The sequence below is a fragment of the Dipodomys ordii genome, unplaced genomic scaffold, assembly GCF_000151885.1.
Source record: "Dipodomys ordii isolate 6190 unplaced genomic scaffold, Dord_2.0 Scaffold61, whole genome shotgun sequence".
In the NCBI taxonomy this organism is placed as follows: Eukaryota; Metazoa; Chordata; class Mammalia; order Rodentia; family Heteromyidae; genus Dipodomys; species Dipodomys ordii.
Genome location: NW_012267277.1, coordinates 10,061,299 through 10,087,063, shown reverse-complemented (window position 1 = coordinate 10,087,063; position 25,765 = coordinate 10,061,299). Strand labels below are relative to the sequence as shown.

At 53.3% G+C, this 25,765-nt stretch overlaps 1 protein-coding gene across 1 annotated transcript in view; it reads right to left on the bottom strand.

The window, feature by feature from the left end:
* Positions 1 to 25,765, bottom strand: part of Fhad1 (forkhead-associated (FHA) phosphopeptide binding domain 1) — a 93,135-nt gene that overhangs the window by 7,865 nt on the left and 59,505 nt on the right. The window contains exons 16-30 of the mRNA XM_013022221.1: positions 24,927 to 25,079; positions 23,706 to 23,813; positions 22,987 to 23,094; positions 19,528 to 19,635; positions 17,588 to 17,761; positions 16,255 to 16,480; positions 15,077 to 15,161; positions 13,979 to 14,085; positions 12,806 to 12,965; positions 11,129 to 11,261; positions 5,679 to 5,805; positions 4,965 to 5,092; positions 2,395 to 2,490; positions 1,773 to 1,993; positions 1,203 to 1,368 (exon numbers count right to left, since the gene is read on the bottom strand). Coding sequence (XP_012877675.1) covers positions 1,203 to 1,368; positions 1,773 to 1,993; positions 2,395 to 2,490; positions 4,965 to 5,092; positions 5,679 to 5,805; positions 11,129 to 11,261; positions 12,806 to 12,965; positions 13,979 to 14,085; positions 15,077 to 15,161; positions 16,255 to 16,480; positions 17,588 to 17,761; positions 19,528 to 19,635; positions 22,987 to 23,094; positions 23,706 to 23,813; positions 24,927 to 25,079 — 2,100 coding nt within the window. The remainder of the gene's footprint in view (positions 1 to 1,202; positions 1,369 to 1,772; positions 1,994 to 2,394; positions 2,491 to 4,964; positions 5,093 to 5,678; positions 5,806 to 11,128; positions 11,262 to 12,805; positions 12,966 to 13,978; positions 14,086 to 15,076; positions 15,162 to 16,254; positions 16,481 to 17,587; positions 17,762 to 19,527; positions 19,636 to 22,986; positions 23,095 to 23,705; positions 23,814 to 24,926; positions 25,080 to 25,765) is intronic.

Here is a 25,765-nt window from a genome sequence, read left to right as displayed (position 1 = left end):
AGGAGTTAAAGGTAAGGGCACTTCTGGCTCTACAGAGACCTCACTGTTCCAGTGTCCAGCTCAGGGTGGGCCCAAAGCCACATGCATGGAGTGCAGGAGTGGATGGATGTGGGCAAACTGCAAAGATGACAAGGAAGCTTCTTGGCCAGCAGGCTGCAGGCCCAGGGCTCTCAGGCTGCTGGAGAACTCACCCCAGAAAACACGGGTGCAAGCAACCAGCTGCACAGAGGGGTTGAGTGCTGCCAGGCCGGGTATCTAAGAGACAGCCCCTCATATTCAAAACCTCTCAGCTCTGGGCCAGACAGTGAGAAGGCAGACAGTGAGGCCACCTGTGTTGTCTTTCATCCTCACGATGACCCTGTGAGGCAGGGGCAGATGGCTCCTGTCCGCTGATGAAGGACCAGGGCTCAGAGTGGTGAAGAGACTAGCATAAGGTCAGGTAGTTAACCGCCAGGATGATCTGAACATGCGACTGACTGGCTGACTTGTACTGTATCAGTGTGATTGACAGCTCCATGTCAGGCAGCTGGCTTCTCAGCCTGTTTCCTCGGTGGCTCCTTACTTAGCCCTGCTGGGTGAACTGTAGCTCTGGTTTGTGATTCCACTGGGCTCATGGCTTGGTGAGGACCTGGGTGTCAGCCTGGGTCACACTGCTCAGGCTCCTTCATCCCATTAAATGAATGTTCTCTACTGCCTGTGTTGAGTAAGGAGATACTGTCTTCAGAGACCCCATCCACCTGTCAGTTCACCAGTCCAGACTCCATCTCTCCAGTTACACATCACCCACCTGCCTAAGTAGCCACCAGTCCATCTGTCTGCCTGTCCATCTACCTGTCCATCCACCAGCAATTCATTCATTATCCACTATACTCTAGGCACTCAGATCTTTGTCCTCACAGAACCTCTTCATCCACGTAACCTCAATGGGATGAGACCAGTACAAATAATGACAATTGTTTAGATGAGCACAGTGTGTCAGAGATTGTGAAACCTGCCTACTGTCACACAGTAAGCGGTAGAGCTCTGATGCAGACCGCGGTCTGTCTGTGGATAAAGCCCTTTCCTGGCTTACTTGGAGTCAGTGAATGTGCTCAGCACCACTGGTTAGTTCTGCATCCCCCTCACCCCACCCCACCCCATCAGCCATGTGTAAGAGATCTGAGGGGCAGCCTTGGAGGCTCTGCCCCTTGGAGGCCTCTCACCTTCTGCTGCTTCAGGACCCTGTTGAGCCTCTTCTCCTGGCTCAGCTGGTGCTCCGTGCGCTCCAGGGCCTCCTTCAGCAGTGCCTTCTCCTCAGCCTCTCTGTAGATGTCGTCCTCAAGCTTTGCCAGCTGTGACTGGTACGACTGGGTGGACGTTTTGCTCTGTCTAGGTGCATGGGGAGATGGTGTCCACTTTCCCCTCACCATCCCTGCCACCATCAGTGTCCTGTCCATGCCTCTCCAGCTCCTTCCACCAAGCGGGGGAAGGGATATGTGTGATGGGGTTCCATTACAAGCAGGAGACTGTGACAGCCATTTGTAGGGACCCCTCCCTTTCCACAGCCCAACTCATCAGCTAGGTATGGGCAGCATCAAATGGCCTCCCAGCTTCCCTAGGTGGGGAATCTGTGAACCCCCAAAACCCATGATCAAAGTCATGATCAAGGTCGTGACAAGGACAGACTCGCCCCAACTGGGCCTCCCTGGTCAGAGTGCCCACACTCAGGCCTCCTGTCCCGGCTCAGGTGGGCCTGGGGAGGAGCGGGCCTTCCTGTGGGCACGCAGCAGTACCTGATCTGTTCCATGTCCTGCTCGTAACTTTTCAAGAGCTCCTCCTTCCTCTGCAGCCGCATCTTGAGCTGGGTGATCTTATCAAACACCAGGTCCAGGTCCCTCTGTCGGAGGTGGTGGACTTTCTCCCTCTCCTTGGCGGAGAGGTGTCTCATGGACACGTGGCCTGACATTTCCTTGATGTTCATCAGGCTCCCGAGGGTCCGGCTCATGTCCATGTACTACAAGGGAAGCCATCGTGTTGTGAGAGGGGTGGGAGGAGGCCGGCATCTCTAAGTCTATGTGGTTCATTGTCTGCAACCCCAGAGAGTGGGGTGGGGCGTTGAGAATGAGTGCATTTGGGCCTCTCATTTCCCCACCTCCGTGTACATGGAGGCCTTTGAAGTAGGGGGAGAGAACGACAACACATCCAAACACTCGTCTAGCTGCCCGGCTTCCCAAGGAATCTGGCTGTGCAATTTGTGACCCATGCTGGGCCTCGCAGAATTAATAGAGCAACTAAATAGATCTGCCAGGCTGGTACTTAGTAAATGATAGCGGAGTTAACAGTGAACTTAGGGGAGCAGGTGTGGGGCGGGAAGAGGTGGAAGGGGGTGGGGAAACTGATGGTGCTTGTACGCACCAGCTTTTCACTGAGATCTAAGGCTTCGGCCACTTCCGATTTCCCTGACTTCTCCATGACAGAGCCGCAGCCTAAGTTGGAGTAGCCATTCTGGGACTGAAATAAAAAAGAAAAAGAAAAAAAATCCAGACTCTTTCAGCATGCCATCATAACTAGTTCCTTCAGCCAGAAGCTAAAGTATGGGAAAGAGAGAGAAGAGATTCCATTCCATTCCTGACCCTGCCGCATGACTCCTTTGTCCTCTGCTATCTTAGGACTATGTCCCACCCTTCGGGCAGCCATGGGGGACCCCTCCTCCACTGCCTCGCCTCCTCCAGAGCTGCAGGTGTCAGCAGGGGTGACTGTCTTCCCTCCCCTGCCCCAGGACCTTTAGAAATGTCTGGACACATTTTAGGGTGTCACATGTAAAGATGGAGGTGGTATTGGTACCCCTGGGTCAAGGATGACACTAAAATACCCTACATCTCACAGATTGTGCCCTACCCAAACTGGGCAGGAACCATGTGTCACCAAGTATGAGGAATTCTGAGAAATCCCCGTCGCTATAACGGACTGTGTGTCTGGGGGTTCGCTAGCTCCCTCCTGTGTACCCGGTAGAGTAGCATATGTTGGTGGAATGAATGGCTAGATGGATGAATGACTACTTAGAAAACCACTCCTCTTCTATAAAAGGAAGGATCTTATTTCTGTGGAGCTGAAATGAGGCCTTATGTGGTCAAATGTGCTCCTGATGCTGGAAGCTGCTGGAAGCTGCCAGAAGCTGGTGTGTCTGAGACTGCTGCCAGCCAGCTGAGGAAGCCACAAAAAAAGCCTGGGAAAGCCACAGAAAGGGTAGGGAGAACCACCAGAGACCAAAATAAATCTCCTCGAACCAAACTAGGCTTCAAGTGCTTGCCATGAATGCGGGGAACGTGTGTGTGTGTGTGCGTGTGCGTGTGTGTGTGTGTGTGTGTACATGCACTGGTACTGGGGCTGAACTCAGAGCCTCAAACTCTTGCTTGATGTTTTTGCTCAAGGCTGGTGCTCTACCACTTGAGCCACAGCTCCACTTCCTGTAGTGAACATCTTAGCGGAAGCCTCTGTCAGCCCTGCTGTAACACTCCGAGATGACCATGATAAACCCTACTTGCAAAGACAGAAAAGCCCGAAGGTGATCATGATGGGTAAGAGTAGCTGTGCTTATCTTGTCAGGAGGGGTGAGACTTAGGATGAGGATAAAAGAGGATCTTCTAAAGCAACAAGAAGGTGAGCAGCTTTGCTACAAAAAGAACCTAAAATGCAGCACGGTGTCCACAATCCTCTCTGCCCAGTCTTCTGTACTTCTCTTCAGAAATTCCCCTCTATTCCTCCCCCTACTTTTCCTGCTTCTCTGTAAACAGTGTGCAGGAGCCAGGCCACCAGGGAAGACCCAGGCCTGGTTCCATGCTTAGAATTACCGTCCCCTATCACTGAGGGCTGGGATAGGGTCCTTGACTTCCCAAAGCCTCCATTTTTCTTATCTGCAGCTTGGGGAAAATGACCTTGACCATGAAGAGGCTGAGGTGTGGGTATGTGTGGGAGAGCTCAGCTCATGGTCCCACACACAGCAAGCACTCAGCCAGTGCCAGCCATTCTTCCTTCTGCACCTTCACTCCTTAATTTCAGTCACTGCTGGCCTTGGGGCACCTCTTTAAAAGAGGGGTTGGATGTTTCCTGCTATGCGGTGTCAGTCGTGGGATGGAGATCACCTCCAAGGTTGAAGGTCAGGCTGGGAAGCAGGGGTCTAGCTCCCCTCCCACTTGGAGACTATCCCTGCACAGTTAACCTTGGAGAATAAGGGGTGATAGGTATGTATATATATATATATATATACACCTGCACACACACAAATATATTATCAAGAAATCAGCTTATTACTGAAGACATTCATCCTGGACTCTAGTAAAAGGTTCACAGAAGTCATCGGAGACAGTGTGGGCACAGATAGGACCAGATAGGCTATACGTGTGGTCTCTTCTAGAAGCCTTTGATCCAGCTGAGGCAGTAACAATGTGCTCAGTGGGTCCTCCTGGCTGCCCATTGCCATGAATCCCAGGAGGGTCCAGAGCCTTGCCCAAGGCCACACAACCTTCAGGCGGGGGTCTAGACACAGGCACCCCTGAACTATCCCTTCCTCTCCACGGTGGGTCCTTCCTGCTATGTCTTATGTGATCATGGCTTTACAAGTTAACAGTGAAAGACGAACTTGGCAAACTCACGGCTCAGAGATGAGCCTGCTGGACCTTTGCTGCAGAAAGCGACACTTGATCTAAAAGGGGAAAGGGGTGGGGCCAGGTGCTTTAGTCAGAGAATCTGGCCCAGAATCAAAGCAAGGATGGATCCTGTTGTGGAAGGTGGAAGTCGCCTTGAAGAGCAAGCATCCCCCAACTCGCCCCCAGGAAGGGCACACACCTGCCCTTTGAGGAGGTCCTGGCCCCGATCCACAGCCGCACAGCCCTAGAGCTGTGTGCCAGGGCTGTGGCTCGTGGCTGCCCCGAAGCCCACCCACTTCATGTACCGGGCCCTGCAGAGACAAAGGTGCTTTTGGTTACCGCTTGCATCTCTATTCTTGAGAGAGCTGGAAAATCGGGGTTTGCGTCTAATAATATTTTCTGGACGTTTTTTTCCATTCTGAGAGGCTTTAATTCTAGAACTGATTCACTCAGGTGGTCCTTATGATCTATAAAAGAAATAATTTAGACTCAGGAGGAAGTTATTATCATGTAAGAAACCAGAGCTATGATTTATGGGACACTTTCCAAAGGCCCCTGTTTTAAACCCTCGGGAATCTCCTTGGGCTGATGAGAAAGCTGGGGCCTAGGCATTAATTGACTTGGCTAAGGCCATAGAGCTAATATGAGGTTGCAGCCACAGTGTCAGCACCAGAGCCTTGAGGGTAAACTTGGCCTCAGGTCTTCTAGCCCACAGGGACTGGAAGCTAAGCACCTAGTTTCTCATGCCTTCCCTGACAGCCCCCAAGCTCACGGAGCTCTGTCCCTCTGCAAACTCAAACAGTACCAACGCTGATTCATGGGCAGCTTTAGATCACAACTGCTTCCACCCGGCCACCACGAAATAAGAAAGAGGACAATGGTGAGTGTTTCATGATGTCCCATTTATTTAACATGAAGGCCCACACTGGATTGAGGTCAGCCCTGCTCCTCTTTCTGTACACTAGAAAGCCCTTCCGATTATGAGAGAGGGGGAGAAAAGGTGGGGGCCTTGCCACTCTGGCTCTGGGCCCCACTGGGACTAGGGAGACTTACTGGGCAGGCTGGCCTCCAATTCTTTGATCCGCACTCGGAGTTCGGACAAGGCTTTCTTTTGCCGCTGGATGACTTCCTCATGGCGAGATCCTTTGCACTTTGCCCCCAGGTCGCTGAAGGATTGTTCCTGGGAACAGAGACAGACAGAGCTGGTCAGGAAGCTAGATGTTTTCTCCCTCTCTCTCTCTCTCTCTCTTATGCATCAGTACTATGGCTTGAACTCAAGGCCCTAGACTCTCTGCTTTTCACGCAAGGCTGGTGCTTGACCATTTGAGCTACACCTCCATTTCCAGATTTTTTTTTGGTGGTTAATTTGAGATGAGAGTCTCATGGGTTTTTCTGCCTGGGCTGACTTTGAACCACGATCCTCAGATCTCAGCCTCCTAAGTAGCTAGGATTATCAGCATGAGCCACTGGTATTCTTATATTCACAGAGGCATAAACAATTCCTGTCTAGCAGGGCCTGTGCCATTTAATGCTTCTGGAAAACATCATAAGGACTTCCACAGAGAAGGGATTTAAATTTTTCATCACCAAGTGTCAGATCCCACCAGAGGAAGATTTCTAACTTTACTGCCTACTATGGCTATAAATAAAAGATCCCTTCTTTATGTCTTCTTTGTTTTTTCTTCTAATATTCTTCTGTGCTAGGTTCCTATTTGTTACCCTTATGGTCTCATTTATGAACAAATCAGAGCAAGTCTTGTATTTTATTGGTGGTCCTAGGATTTGAACTCAGGCCCTTGTACTTGAGCCATGCCTCTCGCCCTCAAGTTCTACTTCTGGAGGGGCATGATCACCTACTTTTTCTTTCCTATCCTTTTCGTCGTGCTGGGGACTGGACTCAACTCAGGACTCTGCTTAAGTATGGGCTCTACCACTGAGCCTGGCTCCAGCCCAGACCACACAACGTTCTGTTATAAACTTAGCCATGGGGTGGCTGCCTTCTTTTTCCATAGGGGATTTGACAAATGGGCTCTTGGCTGGTCTGCAGAAAGCTGAAAAATTCCTATATGCATGTTCACATCTAACTTTTAGAGGTTCAAGGAACCCCTGCAGTCCACCATAGACTCCAAGATACGTAATTCATTCATTTATTTATCTGTTCATTTATTCCATTATGACTCTGTTTTTCTGGTATTAGACTTTGAACTCAGGGCCTATGTTTACTCAACTTACTTGCTTAGCTGGAGCTCTATCTCTTGGGCTGCACCTCCAGCCTGGCTTTTCACTGGTTATTTTGGAGATGGAGTCTCACAGACTCTAGCCTGAGCTGGCTTTGAGCCTTCCTCCTCTGGACTTCAGCCTCCTGAATCGCTAGGGTCATAGGCATATGGCATACAGACTTGTGAACATTTCTGAGGGCTGAGCCTTGTTCTAGGTTCTGGGAGCTCAACTGTGACTTCTCTGGTGTCACAGATTTGATGTCCTAATTTGGTGACAGGCAATGAGGGAGACGAGCAGGGGAGACAGACGAGGAGAAGCGATAGGGGGGAATCTGTGCTGGGGGGTGGTGGTTTCTGCTTGTAGACAAGTTGCTAGGGTAGGCCTCAGCCAAACTGGCAAGAAAGGGCAGAAATCGACAATCTGGTTCTTCTATAACTATTTTTAAAATGGCAATTTTGGTTCATTTTATGCGATCGATACTGATAACATATATAGTATGAAGTGAACTGAAATCATTAAAATTATGTATAGCTAGATATGTCTATCTGGCTGTACATATCTTTTCTTTCTTTTTATGGCAGTTCTGGGGATTGACCTCAGGGCCTGGGAGCTGTCTCTTAGCTTTATTGCTCAAGGATAGAGTTCTACCACAGAAGCAATACCTCCTCTGCCATGAGATAAGAGTCTCATGAACTTTGAACCATGATCCTGAGATTTCAGCCTCCTGAGCAGCTAAGATTTCAGGTGTGAGCCACTGGCACCCTGCTCCCATCTCTGTTTCTTTTTCTTTTTCTTTGCCAGTCCTGGGGCTTGAACTCAGGACCTGAGTGCTGTCCCTGAGTCTCTGTGTGCGCAAGGCTAGCAGTGCTCTACCACTTGAGCTACAGTGCCACTTCCAGCTTTTTCTGAGTAGATTATTGGAGATATCCTGTTGGAGCTGGCTTTGAACCACGATCCTCAGATCTCAGCCTCCTGAATAGCTAGGATTACAGGTATGAGCCACCAGTGCCTGGCTCCATCTCTATTTCTTTATTCAGTTATAGGTGCATGTATCTATCAATCTATCATTAGTTATTGTCCACCTCTCCCTCTCTCCCTTTCTTCTCCATCTCTCTCTTACTCTCCCCTTCCCTCCTCTCCTATTATCCATTACTCTCTTGCCTATTATCTCCTTTGCCCTCTCTTTCTTTCTCTCTCCTTCCTTCTCTCCTGCCTGTTTCGTTTGAGTTGCTCTGCCTCTGTCTCTTTCTCCTTTCTTCCTCTCTGTTTCCTTGGCCCACCCCCTCATACTTTGCAGACAGGATTCCAGGCCATGATGTGAGATGAGCTCACCAGAGACCCGCCAGCCTCTTCTGCAGAGGACTCGATTCTGATGGAGCACGCGGTGACAAGAGACAAGAAGGTAGCCACTCTGACTCCAGAGACTGAGAATTGCTACCAGGCACTGGTGACTCGAGAGCTTCTCGTGACTCACAAACCCTGTGCAAGCCATCCTGGCTGCCTGGGGTTTGAGGCCCCCTGGTCTCCTTAAGGTGCTCATCTGTGCCATCTGAGAATGACCCAGCCCTGACTGGCTCTGGTCCAGTCTCCTCCTGCAGAGAGCCCCTCCCCACTGCGATGCTGGGGCAGCGGTCCCCACACCCTGTCCCATGGCTCCTCAGGGTGCTTGTCCCCACTGGACACTCCGCAGCGCTGATCGGTTTTTATTTACCCCATCCAGTGCGGCCCCAGGACAGCCTGACTCCTCTGGGGACTGGTCTTCCAGGCAGAGTCTGGGTGCTGAACAGAGTCAATGCTCTATCACTGTGAAGCCAGGGGTCTGTCCACCCTGGGGGATATCACCTGTCACCTGAAATGTTCTCCATGCCTGGATATAAGCTGGTGGGAGATGGTGACTTCAGGGGGGTCCTGGGAGAGATGTGACAGCAAAATTTCAGCCTTTCCCGGGCTTGCTGAGGAAGCCGCCATGCTGAGCCCTTCTTCCTATCCCTCTGGGAACTTTTTTATTTGGAGAGGACGGAGACTTTCTCACACAACTCTTGAGCCCTCTGACCCATTCCAGCTTAGAAAACAGGAAGTGGGGGGTGTTATTCTAAAGAGGAAGAAATACTTTGCTCCTTTTATCTTGAAGCCTTCAGGCCTCTACCCTCCTAAACAAAGCCACCTCAGGATAGAAACTCAAAATCCCCAAAGCCTGTGCTGGTGACTCATGCCTGTAATCCTAGCTACTAGTGAGGCCAAGATATAAGGATGGTTCAAAGCCAGTCCTGGCTGGAAAGTCCATGAAACTCTAATCTCCAATTAACCACCAAAAGCTAGAAGCGAAACTGTGACTCAAGTGGTATAGAGCCAACCTTGAGCGGAAAAAACTACATGACAGTGCCCAGTCCCCGAGTTCAAGTCCCAGTACTGGCTGGCACACACATAGACACACAGACACAGACACATACACACGCACACACACACACACACAAATCTCATGTGTCCCAGCTCTGCAATCAGTGCGCAGACCTCATCCAAGGGAGTCTGAGGTGGGCAAGGGCCCTATACCAATTTCCCTGTGTCAGGCCCCCAGGCCTGGCATCCAGTGGTGATGATGAAATGTGGCTGTGAGTCAGGTGTTGCTCTAAGGTCTTGAGATTTCCACAGGAGTGGCTCTCATTTCCTGTCCCATGGAGCTTCCTACCCTCTCAGTCTTTCTCCCTGCGGTTGCCCTGAGCAACAGAAGCTTCATCTGTTAAAGTGCTCTGGACAGCACTCAATGCCAGGGACAGCCCTTTTGTCTAAGCTGCCTGTGGCCCTGGCTCTTGGTTGCCTGGCAGGAGAAAGTGTCTTCGCTGACACATTTGGCCCCATTTCCTAGCCAGAGCCCAAAGCCTTTTCCTGGAACGTCATGCTCTCTGGAAGGGATGTCTGGGGCTCGAGGAAACCTGGGCCTCAAGGAACCACTCTACTCCACAATCTGCTGGCAAGGGATCATGGGAAATGTCAAGGCACCAGCCACGGGAACAGAGGGGGATGGCCTTGGGGGATGGCTTGATGAAAGCTGCTCTCTGTAGACACTCCCTGCTGGACTTCCAGGACAGCCCAGGACAGCCTGGGGGTGGCTCTTTGGGATGGATGTTTGGATGAAGACCCATTCAGGAACGCCTTTGGACTCACATGTAGGAATGTGTTCTATGCATGTGCAAGTATAGTAATCGAAGCAATCACAGGCTACTGAGAAAAGAGAAGCAGCCTAAATGTCCAGTGTGGGTGACAGGTGGCAGCTAGCCTTGAGCACTGGGAAATGAAGAAAAATAGAGAATGGGACCAGAAGGTCTTGGCGAGAACACTGTAATTAAACTTTCTCGTCAGCCCCAGGGCGCATCAAATCCTGGACTATCAAGGTGGGTCTGTGGGTTAGTGACCGGCTTTCCTGCAGCCTAAAGGGAGGCGATGAATTCTGAGGTAATAGACCTTTAAATAACTCACCCAGCCAGCAGACCACGGCCAAATGCAGCCAGTCAAGTGAAATCTAGTAAAGTTCCCTCACCCTGGGACAGAGAATGTATCCCAGGTACCAGTTTGGGGGAGGGACTTAATGTTCCAAGCCCCTTATATTCAATAAAAACTTGTTCTAGGATGATGAAAATCATGATCATTCTGTCCCCAGAGATGTCCTGCTTTCAGTCTATTCAAAGTATGTTCCTAGCCAGGTGCTGGTGACTCAGATCTGCAATCCTAGCTACTCTGGAGGCTGAGATCTGAGAATTGGGTCCAAAGCCAGCTTGGGCAGGAAAGTCCATGAGACTCTCCAATTAACCAGCAAAAGGCCAGATGTGGAGCTGTGGCTCAAATGGTAGAGCACTAGACTTGAGTGAAAAAACTCAGGGACAGTGTCCAGGCCCTGAGTTCAAGCCCCAGAATCAACACACACACACACACACGATTTACTTATTGCTCAATGGTTCCAATGAGGTGGGAACTACCATTACTCTCAGACAAGGGAACTGGCACAGTGAACGCCCTGAGGTCATCACAGGGTTTCTAAGAGGGGGGATTGGGGCTCCATGCCAGGCAGGCTGTCTCCAAGCCTGGCCCTCAAGCCCTGCTCATTGCAGTCTGTATTGGGTAGGGTGCTCTCCACCAGGAAAGCTCTGAGGACAGCCCCTTCCACCTGCTTCTGCCCGCAGTGGGCAGGTCTTTCTCTCTACATTTCCCCAGGCAAGTGACACTTTTGAGACTTCAGTGGGAAAGCGAGCTGCCCCTGTTGGGGTCCTGTGGGGACCCACGACACTCACCTCTTGGCTGCTGGAGAACACGTCTGGGTGGACAGGTTCTATCTGTAAGGAGATGTCACATTTCTGGGTGGCTTTGCGGGGCTTGGGGTCCTTCTCCATGCTCAGCTGGAGTACGGTTTTGTCTTGGGAAGCCCTAGGATGGGGAAGGGATGTCACAGGAGGCAGCTGCAGGAAGCTCAAGAGCCTCCCTGCCCTTCCGCAGACCAGCTCTGACTTCACAGGAGATTGAGACTCCTGGTCCTGGATTTGAACTCAGTTATAGGGGAGTGGCTGGGCAAGGGACAGGTACTTGGCCTTCCTTGAGCTCTCACGCTATGTCTACCTGCTGTAGCCATGAAGGGACTTTTACAGTCTGGGTGGTATGTCTGTATGACTCAGGGTATGTGTTGGTCCTTCTAAACTGGGAGCAACCCAGCAAGTCAGACTCTCCCTGCCATTTTGGAGACAAGCAGACACATGGCAATTGGGCAGTGCCTCTTGGAGCTTGTGGTGGCGGTGTCTGGTGAGGAGAAGGGTGTGACGTGTGACCACAAGCCACGAGGCACATGAAATGCCCAGAGATGTACAAGCACCACTTGTGCTCAGACTTTTTTTTTTCTGGAAAACATTCACTTGTGTTAAAATATAAATAATTGGACTAGGAGCATGGCCCAAGCACAAGAGTGCCTGCCTGGAAAACACGAGGCCTTGAGTTCAAATCCCAACACTGCCAAGGAATGAAATGGGTAAGTTGTAATATATGTCTATGAAATAGATACATCTGTGAAATATAGATAATACCAACTCACTCTTTTTTTTTTTTGGTGCTGATCATGGAGCTTGAACTCAGGGCTCGAGAGCACTTTGCTTGAGCTGGCTCAAGGCTGGCTCTCTATCTCTTGAGCCATAGTTCCAATTCTGGCCTTTTTCTGCTTATTTAGGGATAAGAGTCTCACAGTCTTTACTGGAACGGCTTCAAACCATAATCCTCAAGTCTCGGCTTCCTGAGTAACTAGGATTACAGGTTTGAGCCACTGGCACCTGACTCCAGTTCACATTTTACAAAAGATTAGTTCATGAGACAATGACACTATATGTTTCTTTGTCAGTATCAGGTTTTGAACCAAGGCCTGGCTTTCTTAGCCCAGCTTTTTGCTGCCCAATAGAAGATGGAATGCCACAGACTTTCCTGTCCCAGCTGGCCTAGAACTAGGATCCTCCAGACCTCAGCCTCCTGAGTAGCTAGGAATACTAGTTACTCAGGTGAGCCAATGGCACTGGCAACACTATTTGGTATTTAGTTTAAGTTGACACCTTTGGCACATTCTTTTGTTTAATAAATACGAAACACTTTCTGTACCCGCTGAACAGGCAGGCATGGCGTTGCCATGGGTAAGAGGTTGGACGGGCCGAGCACAGGGGGCTGAGAGTTCCAGGCAGGGCAGGAGCCCTGGCTTGTATGTGGCATGAGTAAGTGAGGAGGGCTTCCTGGAGGAAGCGGCATTTCGGCGGAGTCAGGTCCTCTGGGATACTCGACAGCAGTGTTTTGGGAGCCCAGAACTGAGCATAGCTCTGTTTCAATTGAGGGAACCATGAAGCGATGCCATCCATCCATCTGCTCATTCAGTTCAAGCAGCAGCAGCACTTCCCCAGCCCTCTCCCTGTGTGAGGCTCTGCGCTGCCACCCCGACCCAGCACCTGAGTGCCTCCTTGAGAATCCTGATCTCCCTGTCCTTCTTGTCCACCATGCTGCTCATCTGCACCATCTTCATCCGGAGCATGCTCAGCTCCTTGCTCTGCTGCTGGACCATGGTCATATATCGCTCCAGCTCCATCTTCTGCTTCTCACTCAGCTCCCCTGGGGGTGACAGGAGAACTGATGGCGGGGGGGGGGCTCCCTAGGGCCTGTGCTGGGGGCCTTCGTACCCACCAGAGTTCTGCTTGTGTCTTAGCATGGCTGCAGCAGGCCACCCTTAACTCCTCTCCATGTGCCGGGGAGGGGGTAGGGGGTGGGGAGGCTCTCCCCGGGCACCGGCCGGCACTGTCAGGGCCCACCCTGGCCAGTGGTGCATCTTTTGGCTCAAGGGTTTTGTTGTCTCTGTCTGCCTGTGCTTTTTGTCTCACTGGGGACTAGAGGAAGGCGGAGGTGGTCACAGAGAGAAGGAGGGCAGAAATGAAAAGGCAGAGAGGGAAGCAGAGGTGGCACAGAGAGCCGGGCCAGGTGCGTGTCTGTGTAAGACGCGGGATCGCGCCGGGGGCCGGTGGCTCACGTCTAGAATCCTAGCTACTTGGGACACAGAGATCTGAAGGAAGAGTTTTGAAGCCAGCCTGGGAGACTCTTACCTTTAATTAACCATCAAAAAGCTGGAAGCAGAGCTGCAGCTCCAATGGTAGAGCGCTAGCCTTGAGGGACAAAGCTGAGGGGCAGCAGCCAAGCCCTGAGTTTAAGCCCAGTACTGTCTCTGTCTCTGTCTCTCTCACACACACACCATCAGGCCTTCTTCCCCCCTACCCTGTGTGGCTACTATGTTTAGACCGACCCTGGCAGCAGGGGTCCCGACCCCTTCATGCCCCCAGGGCAAAGGAGGCCGGGAGAAGCCTCCCTTGCACTGGCAAGTGCCCAGTCCTGCCAACTGCCCTGTCCAGGGCCCCCTTCCAGCCCCCTACCCCGGAAATCCTGGGCAGAAGGCAGCCTGGGGCATCCCCCTCCCCTGCCCCCAAGGGCTGGTGGTGGGAACCAGGGCCTTGTCCTGCCCAGGCTGCCTGAGTGCTCAGGACAGCAGGGACCCACAGGGCCGCCTCTGTGGCCTTGTTTCTTTTCTTTCCCGAATGGAATGTGTAGGCTGTGAAGAGTGCGGAGCTGGGACAAACCTCTCAGGTCTGACATGCGGCTGTGGGCTTCGTTGAGGTCTTTCCTCAAGCGCATGATGACCTCTTGCTGAGACAGGATCTCCTTCTGAGCCAGCAGCAAGTCATCTCTGAAACTCGCAGCACAGTCCAGGTCAGAGCAAGCCAGCGTCACTGGCTCCCAAGCGGCCCGTGTCGGGGAAGAGTGATGCCCTGCCCCCGACTGTGGTCCAAGGGACCCCGAGGAAGGCAGAGCCAAGAATGGCCTTTAACACCTCTCGGAGGTGAACTTGTTTCCTTTGGCTTCATGAAAAGCCACATGAGCTGGTGGCTCACAGCTGTAATCCTGGCTACCCAGGAGGCTGAGATCCGAGGAGCACCGATTTGAAGTCAGCCTGGACAGGAAAGTCTGTGAGACGCGTATCTCCAAACAACCAGCAAAAAGCCAGCAGTAGAGCTGTGGCTTGAGTGGAAAAGCTAAGGGACATTTCCCAGGCCCCGAGTTCAAGCCCCAGGATGGCATAAAAACAAAAACAGTGACCATGACAATGGTTTCGAGGTGGGGTTGGTGTGAAGAAGCGTGCGCGTGCCTGTGCGCTTGGGGTCTGTCAGCACAGGGCGAGACACCCATGGGCTTTCGGTGGAAAGAGAATAGAAGGCCACGGGGGGGGGGGATCAGCACTTCTCTCAGGGTGGGAGAGGAGGCTTGTGCACGCCCCACATCACTTGGACCCCGGTTAAGGAGCCGGGAGGCTGTGAATGGGTGAGGTTGGGGGGCGCCGTGGGGGAGAGGCTGTGGGGTCTAGACAATGGGGGTACAGGGATGGCGGAGGAGACCCCGGAGGGCATCATGACAGTCTAGCGCCTGGTCCGGGGAGGTGGCCGGACTCCTCCGGGGTGGCAGTCAGCAGGAGTAGTGTTAGGCCCTGTCCATAGGCAGGATTTGAACACAGGCCCACCGAACACCGTTTTGACTCGCTAGGGAGCACGAGGAATCTAACTGACGCAGAAAACTGGGGACTCAGCTCCTTTCCCGGGCGTTAAGTCTCTGGCTCTGGTCATGTGCTTATTCCCCAGGGTGCCGTGGGGTGCCGTGGGGTGCCCCCGGCCCTTGGTACTCACATCAAGTTGTCGCACACCAACTCCTTGCCGCTCTCCTGCAATACGGGAGCCATGAGGGGCTCCTGGGGCGCCTCCTCCTTTGGCCCTGCAAGGGGGAGACACAGCAGCACCCTGGCACACAGGCAGAGGGCGCTCTCCCCCTCCGCCTATGAACACCATCCCTCATAGCCTCTGACTTTTCCTGCCCCGGGGCCCTTCCGGTCCCCCAGGGCCCCACGTGTGTCTCTGTCTGCTGAGATGCCAGGGTCTTCACATGGCTCCTGTCTCCCAGATGCTCGCTAAAATCCAGCCCACCACGGTGAAGGATTCAGAACTGGAAACTCAATCCCCCTGGGGCGCTCCAAGGTAGGCGCCCGTGTGTGTGTGTGTGTGTGTGTGTGTGTGTGTGTGTGTATGTGTGTGAGATTAGGGTTAGATGTGTGTGTGTGTGTGTGATTAGGGTTAGATGAAGCCATCAGCATGTAGTCCCATGGTGGGACCTGTGGCTTTATCAGGAGGAGGAGGAGGAGGAGGAGGAGGAGAAGGAAAGAGACCAGAACCTCACTCTCTCACCATGTGATACCTGCGCCTCCTCCTGACTCATGCCCTGGCTATCACCGCCCCTTCCCGGGGACCTCTAGAACTACCTGGTGTGTTAGTGGCAACACAACACAGACCAATGGAGGCCGTGAAACTTCCTGACACCCAGCATGCTGGCGATCACCAACGCTATTTATAGACAAGAGACTGGGGGTGGCACACCGCTGGTAGGGGGCTCACCAAGGTCTAACAGTGCTGCCCTCTGTGCTCGGTCCTCCCTTCCTCCCTTCCTCCCTTCCTCCCTCCCCCCCTCCCTCCTTTCCTTCCTATCTTCTTGCCTGCCTGCCTGCCTGCCTGCCTGCCCTCCTTCCTTCCTTTCTCTCTCTCTCTCTTTCTTCTTATTTTTGTGCCTGTTCTAAGGGCTTGAACTCAGGGCCTGGACACTGTCCCTGAGCTGTTTAAGCTCAAGGCTAGTGCTCTGCCACTGGAGCCACAGCTCCATTCCTGGTTTTTTGTGATCCTTAGGTGGCGTGAGCCACGGATGCCTGGCAGGAGTGAGTTTGTAAGTGAGTTCCAGCCTTTCTCTCTGTCAGTCCTGGGGAGGTGTGTCATGGAGCTTCCCTGGCCCGGGCACCATGGTACCCTACCCCTCAGCCTACCTGGGTCATTGATCCTCAAGGTGGCAATCTCCACTTCTATTTTCTTATGCTGCAGCGTGACCTGTTGGAGTCTTTCCTCTAGACTCACGATCGTCTGCGAGTGCTGTTTGATTTGTTCCTTGTATTCCAGGACTTCTTCTTCAAATCCATGCTTCTGGGCTTCCCTATCGTCCTGAAGTGCCTTCATGGCTTGCTGCTGCAGCCGCAGCCTCTCCTCCATCATGATCTGGGAAAACAGTGCAAGTACTTCGTGATCCTGGGTTTGAGCTGACACAAAGACAGCAGCAATTTGCCTCTGGTGCACTCACAGGCTCTAAATCAGGTTCTGCCACGGGGCCTTTGCACAGGCTGTTTCCCCTACCTGACATACTCCTTCCCACCCTCCTTACATGGCTAACCCCTTTTCATCTTCAGGTCTCAGTTCTGGCATCACTTCCTTGGGGAGGTCCTTCTGATCACCTACCTAGTAGATCGCTCTGAGGTATACTCTGTTTCATGGGGTTTATTGTCTCTGAGGCCTTTATCACCACTGAGAGTACAACGACTGGAGAGGCAGAGGCAGGAGGATTGAGAGTTTAAGGCCAGACTGGACAAAATGAGTGAAGGCCCATCTCAAAATCAAAACACAAACAAAAAGGCTGGCATGGCTCAAGTGATTGAGCACTTGCCCAGAGTTGGCTAGGCCCAATCCCTAGCTCAGCAAACCCAAGCAGACAGAATTACAGTCTGTGGCCTGGGCACCCCCGCTCCTCCCGGGCCTGGGGGGAGCTCATGCTGTATCTGATGAGGCCTGGAGGAGGCAGCACAGCCCTAGGTACCTTTCTTTCCAAGCCAGTATACTCAGCTGGGAGCAACTTTGCATCGGTCCTTGGGCTTGAACTCAGGGCCTGGTGCTGTCCCTAAGTTGTTTTTTTTTTTGTTTTTGTTTTTGCTCAAGGCTGGGGCTCTACCACTTGAGCCAGCTCCACTTTTGGTGGTTAACTGGAGATAAGAGTCTCAAGGACTTTCCTGCCTGGGCTGGCTTTGAACCACAATCCTCAGATCTCTGCCTCCTGAGTGACTAGGCTTATGGGCGTGACCACCAATGCTTGGCTCTGAAGCTATTTTTGTCAGTCAGGATTGGGGTCCGGGGAGGAGGGCACCTGGCATTCCATGGGCAGTGGCCCAGGGATGTGCTCATTCTTGTCCCCCATGCAGGACAGCTCCTGATACGTGTCATCGGGCCCAGAATGCCACCAGGCTGAGGCCCAGCAGGCCCGGGCAAAGGTGGGCTCAGGATGCTGCGGCCTTCCTCTGCTCCCAGCAAGACCTTACCGTTTCCGGTGTCCCATACCATTTTTGTCTTGGCAGTCTCCAGTTCGGCTAACGTTTCATTTAATTTCAGGGAGAGCTTTTCTGCTTTTAGACTTTCCACTGTCTTTGTTTGTTGAGTCTCTTCCACCATGGCCAGTGCGTCACTTAATTTATTATTTAAGATGTCTTCTTTCTGCCCCTTCAATTCTATCTCCTAGACAAACAATGGGCACCACAATTACAGACAATTCAGGGTTAGATATTTGCATTTCCTGCCTTGACCCCTGTGCTGTACCCATGCCATCAGAGGGGATGTACAAACTCTCCTCTTTCCTTTCTTCATTTCTTTCTTTCTTTCTTTTTTTTCTTGTCAGTTGTGGGGCTTGAACTCTGGGCTGGGCACTGTCCCTGAGCTCTTCAGCTCAAGGTGAGCACTTGACCACAGCATTACTTCTGCTTTTCTGGTGGTTAATTGGAGATGAGTCTCATGGACTTTCCTACTGAGGCTGGCTTTGAATTGTGATCCTCAGATCTCAGCCTCCTGAGTAGCTAGGATGACAGGTGTGAGCTGCCAGTGCCCAGATTCTGTTCATCCCTTTTAAATCCAAAGCCCGTGCATGTCTTTTGAACTAGGTTCTAGGTACTGCACAAGCCTTCTTTCTCTTCAGCCATGATCTGCCTCTTTGTAGACTCCTGTCTCCTAACTCAGATCTGTCATCTGGAGCTCTGGAGGTTGATTTCTCTATGTGTCAGCCCTTTACATATTAGAGGAGGGTTATTAAGTCTTTCTTCTCCTGGATCAATGTGGCAAATGCCTTCATGCTCCAGTCAGGGAGGCTGGGTGTGCCCTCTCCAGTGAAAAGTATAAAGGGAGACCCTACCTTTAAAATACCCATGGCAATAATGGGGCTAGTGGTGTGGCTCAAGAGGTAGAGTGCCTGCAGTTCCTAAAGCCAGATGTGGGGGGCTCAGTGAGGGTCCCCCAATCTCCTCCCTAAGATGCTGCACATGTTGATGTGTGGGAAGCTTTCTTCAAAGAAAATGGCCCAAGGTGGACATGAAAAGACTTCGAGACCCGTTTAGTCCCCACTGGCCTTAGCAAGTCTTTCAAGTTTTACCTCTGTTTGAACTTAACCCACGATTGCCAGGCTGTGCATTTGCCAACTGCCTTTTCTTTTGCTTTCTCCCCCCACCCCCATGCTAGTATCAGGGCTTGAGCACAGCGCCTGGGTGCTGTCCCTTAGCCTTTTTTTTTGCTCAAGGTTGGTGCTCTACCACTTGAGCCATACCTCCATGTCTGGCTTTTTGGTAGTTAATTGGAGATGAGAGTCTTATGGACTCTCCTGCTTGGGCTGGCTTTGGACCTTGATCCTCAGATCTCAGCCTCCTGAGTAGTCAGGATGACAGGCATGCAACTGCTCTGTGTGTGTGTGTGTGTGTGTGTGTGCGTGCGTGCATGTGAGTCTTTTGCACCATGGAGACCCAGAGGAGCTAATGATGTCTATGGCGTGTGAGTTACCCAGCAGCCACCGCCTCGCTGTCAACCGCCAGCTCTCACCAGGCGCTGAGTCTGGGTTTTGGGGGTGAAGGTGACCAATTGCCCAGCAAGACTGGGTTCAAACTGATGTTGAGGGGATCAGAGGTGATTAAGAGTGATCAGAAGTGTGCCGTCCGCAGTCTGATACGTCTTTTATCCCTCGGGAGCCTGGCACACAGGAGGGGGAGGGGGCTGAAGACAAACGGTCTGGGGTCCTGGGTTTGGGTGTTGGGCCTTCGCTTGTGCTCATACTGCAAGTGGCCTGCATGGGGTGCTTGCTACCCACCGCAATTTCCTGTGTGTTCTCTGTGCACACGGAAGTCACGTGATAGCTCAAAGAGGTTGACCCTTGCACAGAGATGGTAAGTAACTTCCCTGATGTCCCACAGCCAGAGGGGAGCAGAGGGAGGATTTGAACCCCTCCTGCCAACCGAGGCTCCTACCTCTCTCTGCTTGGTTAAGCGGTTCTCCAGGTCCTGCACCTTCTTCTTTTCCTTCTCCAAGGCCTCCTTTGCTTTGAGTTTCTCATAGGAGATGCTGTTCTCCAAGAGCTGGAGGTCAAGGGCAAGAGTTTGGGAGTTGTGACTGGAGGGGAAGGGGAAGCGGGAGCCAGGGTGGGCCCATGGAAACCATGGCACAGACTTGGGAGCGAGAGCTGGAGGTGCCCACCGGGGAGGGGGAGGGGAGAGCCGGCAGGGCCAGAACCGGGAAGCCAGTGTGCGCTCAGTCATGGGCAGAGCCAGCGCCTAGAGCGCAGCACAGGGGGCTGGTTTCAGGAAATGAGCAGCCTGTGAGTGTCCAAGTCCTGTCACCCGGCCCTGAGTCACCCAGGTGAGCACTCAAGCCTGTCACCCGGCCCTGAGTCACCTACTGACGGGGTAGGTGCTGGCGTCCGTGCAGGGCCTGGCTGGGAAATCCCTGGCTCTGGGCGGGACAATCTGGGACCCACTTCCAGGTCCATGCCCGTGCCTTGAAAGAACAAAGCAGTTCCTGCGGTCTTTGCAAAGGCCTGGGGCTCTCAACATCACTTCTGGGGTAGTCTGTAGTGGAGGACGTACAGCCAGTGGACCAGGGCAGGGTAGGGAGTCAGAGTCCTGGATGATCAGAGTCCTGGACAGGCTCCAGGAAGCAACAGCATGGGGTAGAAAATCTATTTATAGTAAGAAAGATTTTTTGTGTGTGTGTGTGCTAAAGATATAATATTCACAAGAAGAATATCTTAAATTTTTTTGTTTTTTGCCAGTCCTGGGGCTTGAACTCAGGGCCTGGGCACTGTCCTGGTCCCTGAGCTTCTTTTGCTCAAGGCTAGCATGCCACCCACTTGAGCCCAGCTCTACCTCTATTGATATGGTGCTGAGGAATCAAACCCAGGGCTTCATGCATGCTAGGCAAGCGCTCTACCACTGAGCCATGTTTCCAGCCCAGATATCTGAACTATCTGCGCCATGGGTGGAGGGAAGGCCGGAGGGAACGACTGCTGGGGTAAAGCCACCACACTTCCCTTAACGAGCCCTCTTGTCATAAGCGAAGGCACAGGGCAGGCTGGGAGTGTAGTGGGGGAGGCTTGGGGGGGACTGTGGACACCTTTCCTCAGGTCCCCCATTGTTTGATGGACTCCCTAAGCCCCGAGCCTCACCCGCCCATGGTCCGCCTGCCCCATGGGGGCTCTGGCCTTGCCTCCCGCCCCAGCCCTGGCGTTACCCGCCGCCCCAGCCCGCAGTGCTAGGTTCTGCTGGCTCCGAGTCCTTCTGCGTGCCTGGGCGTGACAGAGTGGGGTGATCAGCAGGACCCTCCCCCTTTCACATGTCCACCCTGGACAAGGGAGTCCAGCCTTCAGGTCTTTGGCTGGGGAGGCTCTAGGGGGCTTCTGTCCAGAGATCCCAACCTTGCAGGTCAGGAAGGGCACAAGCAATGTCCCAGCTCACGTCACTAGGAACGCCCCACCCTAACACTTGTGTCGCCGGGCCGCGGGCCCTGCCCTATCCAGCCCTTAATTCAGATCCTCCAGCCTCCGGAGGCAGCTGTGTTTGCCTGCCTTCACTCTGCCTGGTGGGAGCCTGGACTTTAAGAGCCTAGCCGTGTGTGTGGGGGGAGGGGCCTGGAAGAATGACGGCCTTGGCTCGAGTCTCCCTGTCCAGGCTCTCTATTTCACTTCCTTACCCTGCTGGACTCTTGTCTCCCTCTCAGGCAGGTATGGCCTCTGCCCTGGCCTCTGACCTCATGGGGATAAGCACTTCACCAGACTTCCATCCACTTTTGAGGACACAGAGAGGGCAAGGGGCTTGCCAGGGTCACACAGCACGTGAGGGCAAAGCTGGGACTTGAACCTGGGATGAAACCCTTTAGCCCTCTCAAGCTCCCCTGGTCTTTGCTTCCCAGGCCATTTACTGCTTCCTCCCCCAACCCACCCCAACTCTGGTTTCATTCCCTCTGTAAACGCTCTCCCCCTCCCCTCCCCCACCCTCCCACCCCATCTCTGGCAGGCCCCAGCCTCTGGAGGCTGGGAAAGGGAGGTGTGGGAGACAGCAGCTGGGAGTCCACAATGAATGCTGTATCTGGGAAGATTGATTAGAAGCACACAGGCTCTGGCTCCTTGGCCTCACGCTTTACACTCCCTCCCTGAGATACAACAAGGAACAGAAAACATCCTTGTCCCCCTTTCCTGCCCCACTGATAAGTACGCCCGAAATGTATCCCTGGGAAGAAAGCACACTTGAGAACACGCTGGGGATTCCTCAGGTCTAGAGATTCCTGTTAAGATGACAGAAAGCAGATAGTGACGTTGGGGTCGGCCTGACACAGAAAGGCTGGCTGGGACAAGCTGTCGGTGGACAAATGGCCGAGACGGGGCGTGCGTGCTCACTGTTTACTAAGCCCTTTTATCACCATACAAACCCTGGTGTCAAAACCAGCCAGCCCCATCTCTTTGTCTCTTCGTGCTGGCAAATCGATGCCATGCGCATCTTTGCTTTCTGCTTTGATCTCTAGATAAACTTCTGCCTGTTCCTTGTGTCCTGGACTGAGATTCTTTGCTGTCAGGACAAGGACCTTCCAAGGACCGGTCCCCCGTCTCTCAGGGGACCTCCTCCTGTCCTACCGAGTTCGTGGTGGGTGACTCTCCCTGCAGGTTTTGCTCAGAGGTCATTTCCTCCCTGTCCACTGGCCCCTCGCTGACCTGCCCCTCTGCTTGATGGTGCTGTGGGGGCGCTGGAGGTGTCATGGTGGTTCTCCTCCCTTTGTGGGGAGCGGGTCTCGGGGAGCTGTCTTGTCGCTGTACCCAGAATGGGCCCAGCATGGTGGGATGGGATGTGGGGAGGGGAGGGCTGCACGGGGAAATACAGATGGATGAATTAAGTCAAATGGTACAAGGATGAATTAAAATCGTACACAATGAGCCCCCTGCAGCCATGTTTCTGGAGGCACTGGGAGGCTGGGGTGGTGGTGGTGGCTGAGTCAGTGTTGCTCACAGAGGTGCTACTATAGGACATTGAGGGGTCCTGATCCCCAGCTCCTGTTTTTGGGGTGTCATCGGGGCATTGGGGCTGAGTGGCAGGCTGGGCCTTGGGGTTGGCCTGCTCCGGATGGGAGCGTTTGGTGGCCCGGTCCCCAGGCTGTCTCCCACTCTGGTGGGGCCTGGCGGAGCCCTGCTGACATTCCCCGGGTCACGGTTTGGGTGAGGTTTCACCCCCATTCCTTAGGGGTGGGTGGGTGTTCTATCCCCACGTTTCCAACGAGGCCACTGCGTGTCAGGGCTTGGGGGTCTCCCTGGGGAAGGCAGTTAACGTGTGGCGGGTGCTGGCCACGCCCTGAGAGCCTCTGCGGGACCAGCTACCCACATGGTTGCCACTGTGGCAGGCAGCCAGGCTCAGGAGTTCCTTCTGGAAGGTTCTGGCTGCTCCTACCTCCTTCTGTTGGGTCAGGTGGTTCTCCAGGTCTTGTACTTTCCTCCTTTCAGCCTCTAGTGCCTCCTTGGACTTCCTTTTCTCCTGGGCCACGCTGTTTTCCAGTGCCTGGGAGTTAGAGCAAAAGGTTTGGATGCTGCTCACCAAGTGGCCGAGCTGCAGGCATGGATGGGTTAACAATGCTGATGGTTAAAGCCGGGGTGTCATCCATGAGGAGACAGGGGGGGGATGGGAAGAGGGGAGGGCCCGGCCCCCCCCGCGCCCCCCCACAGTCTGTCAGTGCTGAGGCCCAGCCCTCAGCAGGTGCGGCTGGGGTAGCCCACAGGGTGACAGACTTGAGAATAAAGCGTCTCGCAGATCTGTCTGCCTGGAGGCTGGCTTTGAACTGTGATGCTCAGATCTCAGCCTCCTGAGTAGCCGGAATGACAGGTGTGAGCACTGGTGCCCAGCTGTGTGCCCGAACCCAACCACGTGCAGAAGCAGCCACACAACCTTTCCTGACTCATCTCCAACTGGATCATGATGTTGGCCCCAATTGAGTGTCCAGTCTTCAACTCCACGACTCCCTCCAGAGTCCCCAGGGCTCCCCAGAGCCGACAAACCCAGCCCAGGATGAATGGCCCTGAGACAGTCAGTGCCCCACACCTTTCCCCCCCTCCCCTGTAGTTCCCAGCTTACTTCCATGGGGCTCCCCCCACCCCCACAGGCCAGCCGCTTACCTCCTGCTGGTAGGCCAGGCGGCTCTCCAGCTCCTGGACTCTGTCCTCAGCCGCCTCCAGCGCCTCCTTCGCTCTGCTTCTCTCCTGAGCGACACTGTTCTCCAGAGCCTGCGGGACAACAGCCCTTGCTGAACACAACACGGTTGCCAGGGCAGGAGGTGACTCTGCCAGTTCCAGCCGTCCACCCTCCGCTCCTCCCCACGCCCCGGGGAGGGCTGGGGCAGCAAAGCTGTGCTGGGTTCTAGGGTGGGTAGGTCCAGGGGAGACCCTTCCTGGATCCCATCCAGCTCTGGGGCCTGGACTGGGGCTCAGGCTGACTCTACTTCCCCGACTGGGTACCTTGTGGTGGGCCAGGCGGCTCTCCAGCTCTCGGACCCTCAGCTGCTCCTTCTCCAAGGCCTCCTTCCCTCTGCTTTTCTCTTGAGAAATAATGTCCTCCAGGGTCTGCACGTCAAGGACGTGTGTCGGTCAGCCCTGGTGACCATGGCAGGACTCGGGTCTCTGCCAGCTCTGCCTGGGACTGCTCATGTCCAGGGGTTTGGAGCAAGTGGCAGGGGCCTTGGATCCTTCTTGGCTGAAGAACCCGGTAAGCAAGACTCTAAGGACAGAGCCTGTTTCTCTAGCTTTACCATGGGGATGGCACTGGCTCTCCCGCACTGAGTCTAATGAATGTGGGGCTCTTCTCACAGTGACAGCCCTCTGCCCCACTTAGCAGGTCAGAAGTCAGAGCTTTAATGCCCAACTGGGGAGAAGTTGCACAAGCCCACTTAATGCTCAAGCCCGAGTTCTAAAGCAGGCTTGGGAACCTGTCCTAGGGCTTGAACTCAGGGCCTGGGTGCGATCTGTTCGCTTTTCGCTCAAGGCTGGTGCTCTACCCCTTGAGCCACATCTCCATTTCTGGCTTTTGGGTGGTTAGCTGGAGATAAGAGTCTCCCAGAATTTCCTACCAGGCCTGGCTTTGAACTATGATCCTCAGAGCTCAGCTTCCTGAGTAGTGAGGATTACAGGCATGAGCCAGTGATGCCCGGCATTTGCTGTGAGTTTTCCCATTTAAGATTTACACACAACCTTCTCAAATTATTCATTCTCTTGAACTGGTGAAAAGCCACAGCACTGACCGGGAGCTGCTGAGCTGCCTCCTCGCCTCCAGCCCAGGCCCTCAGCACCCCCCTCCCCTTTGGGAAGGTCCAGTAGAGCAGGAAGTGACAGAGACTGTCTTACTGCCTTCTCTTCCTGCAGAAACCGGATCTTGGTTTTCAGCTTCTCCTCCTGCTCTAGCTTCTCCTCATTCAGCTTCTCCTTTTCCACCAGGTGCTCCCGCAGCTTTTCCTGCAGCAAAGACTGCTGTGCTTCCTGAGAACTGTTGACCTTGACCTGAAGAGATGGAGAAGAGAGATGGATCCGCCAGGGGATGGGGCAAGGGAGATGTTTCCCTATTTCTTCCATTCTAGGGGGCGAAAGTTTGTGCTGAAGATTCTTACTTACTCTGACTGTGTGAAAGGGGTGTGGTGGGATGAAGGGGAGAAGCGTAGACCAGTGGAGAGAAGCAGGGGGAGAATGCAGTCAGGAACGCAATGCATATTCAGCGAAGTGAGGGAAGCGGTGGGTTGGGAGGGATGGGTGAGAATGTTGAAAGGGGTGACATTGGTGGAGATGCACTGTACTCAGAAACTGCTTTGTTAAATGGCATCACCTCTGGACAACTACTTAATGATAATGATAAAAAAGAGAGAGCCTTGGCAAACTCTGCTTAGCCTATTCAAGGCTAGGGGGAGTCATAGGATATTAAAAGGAGACTGAGATCTGAGGATGGAGATTCTCAGCCCATCCTGCACAGGAAAGTCTGTGAGACTCTTGTTATCCAATTATCCACCCAAACAAAACAAAACAAAACAAGCCAGAAGTGGAGCTGTGGCTCTAGTGGTAGAGTGTGAGCCTTGAGTGAAAAATCTAAGAAACAGTGCCTAGGCCCTGAGCTCAAGCCCCAGTACATGTACACACACACACACACACCACACACACACACACACACCACACACACACATACACCACACACACAC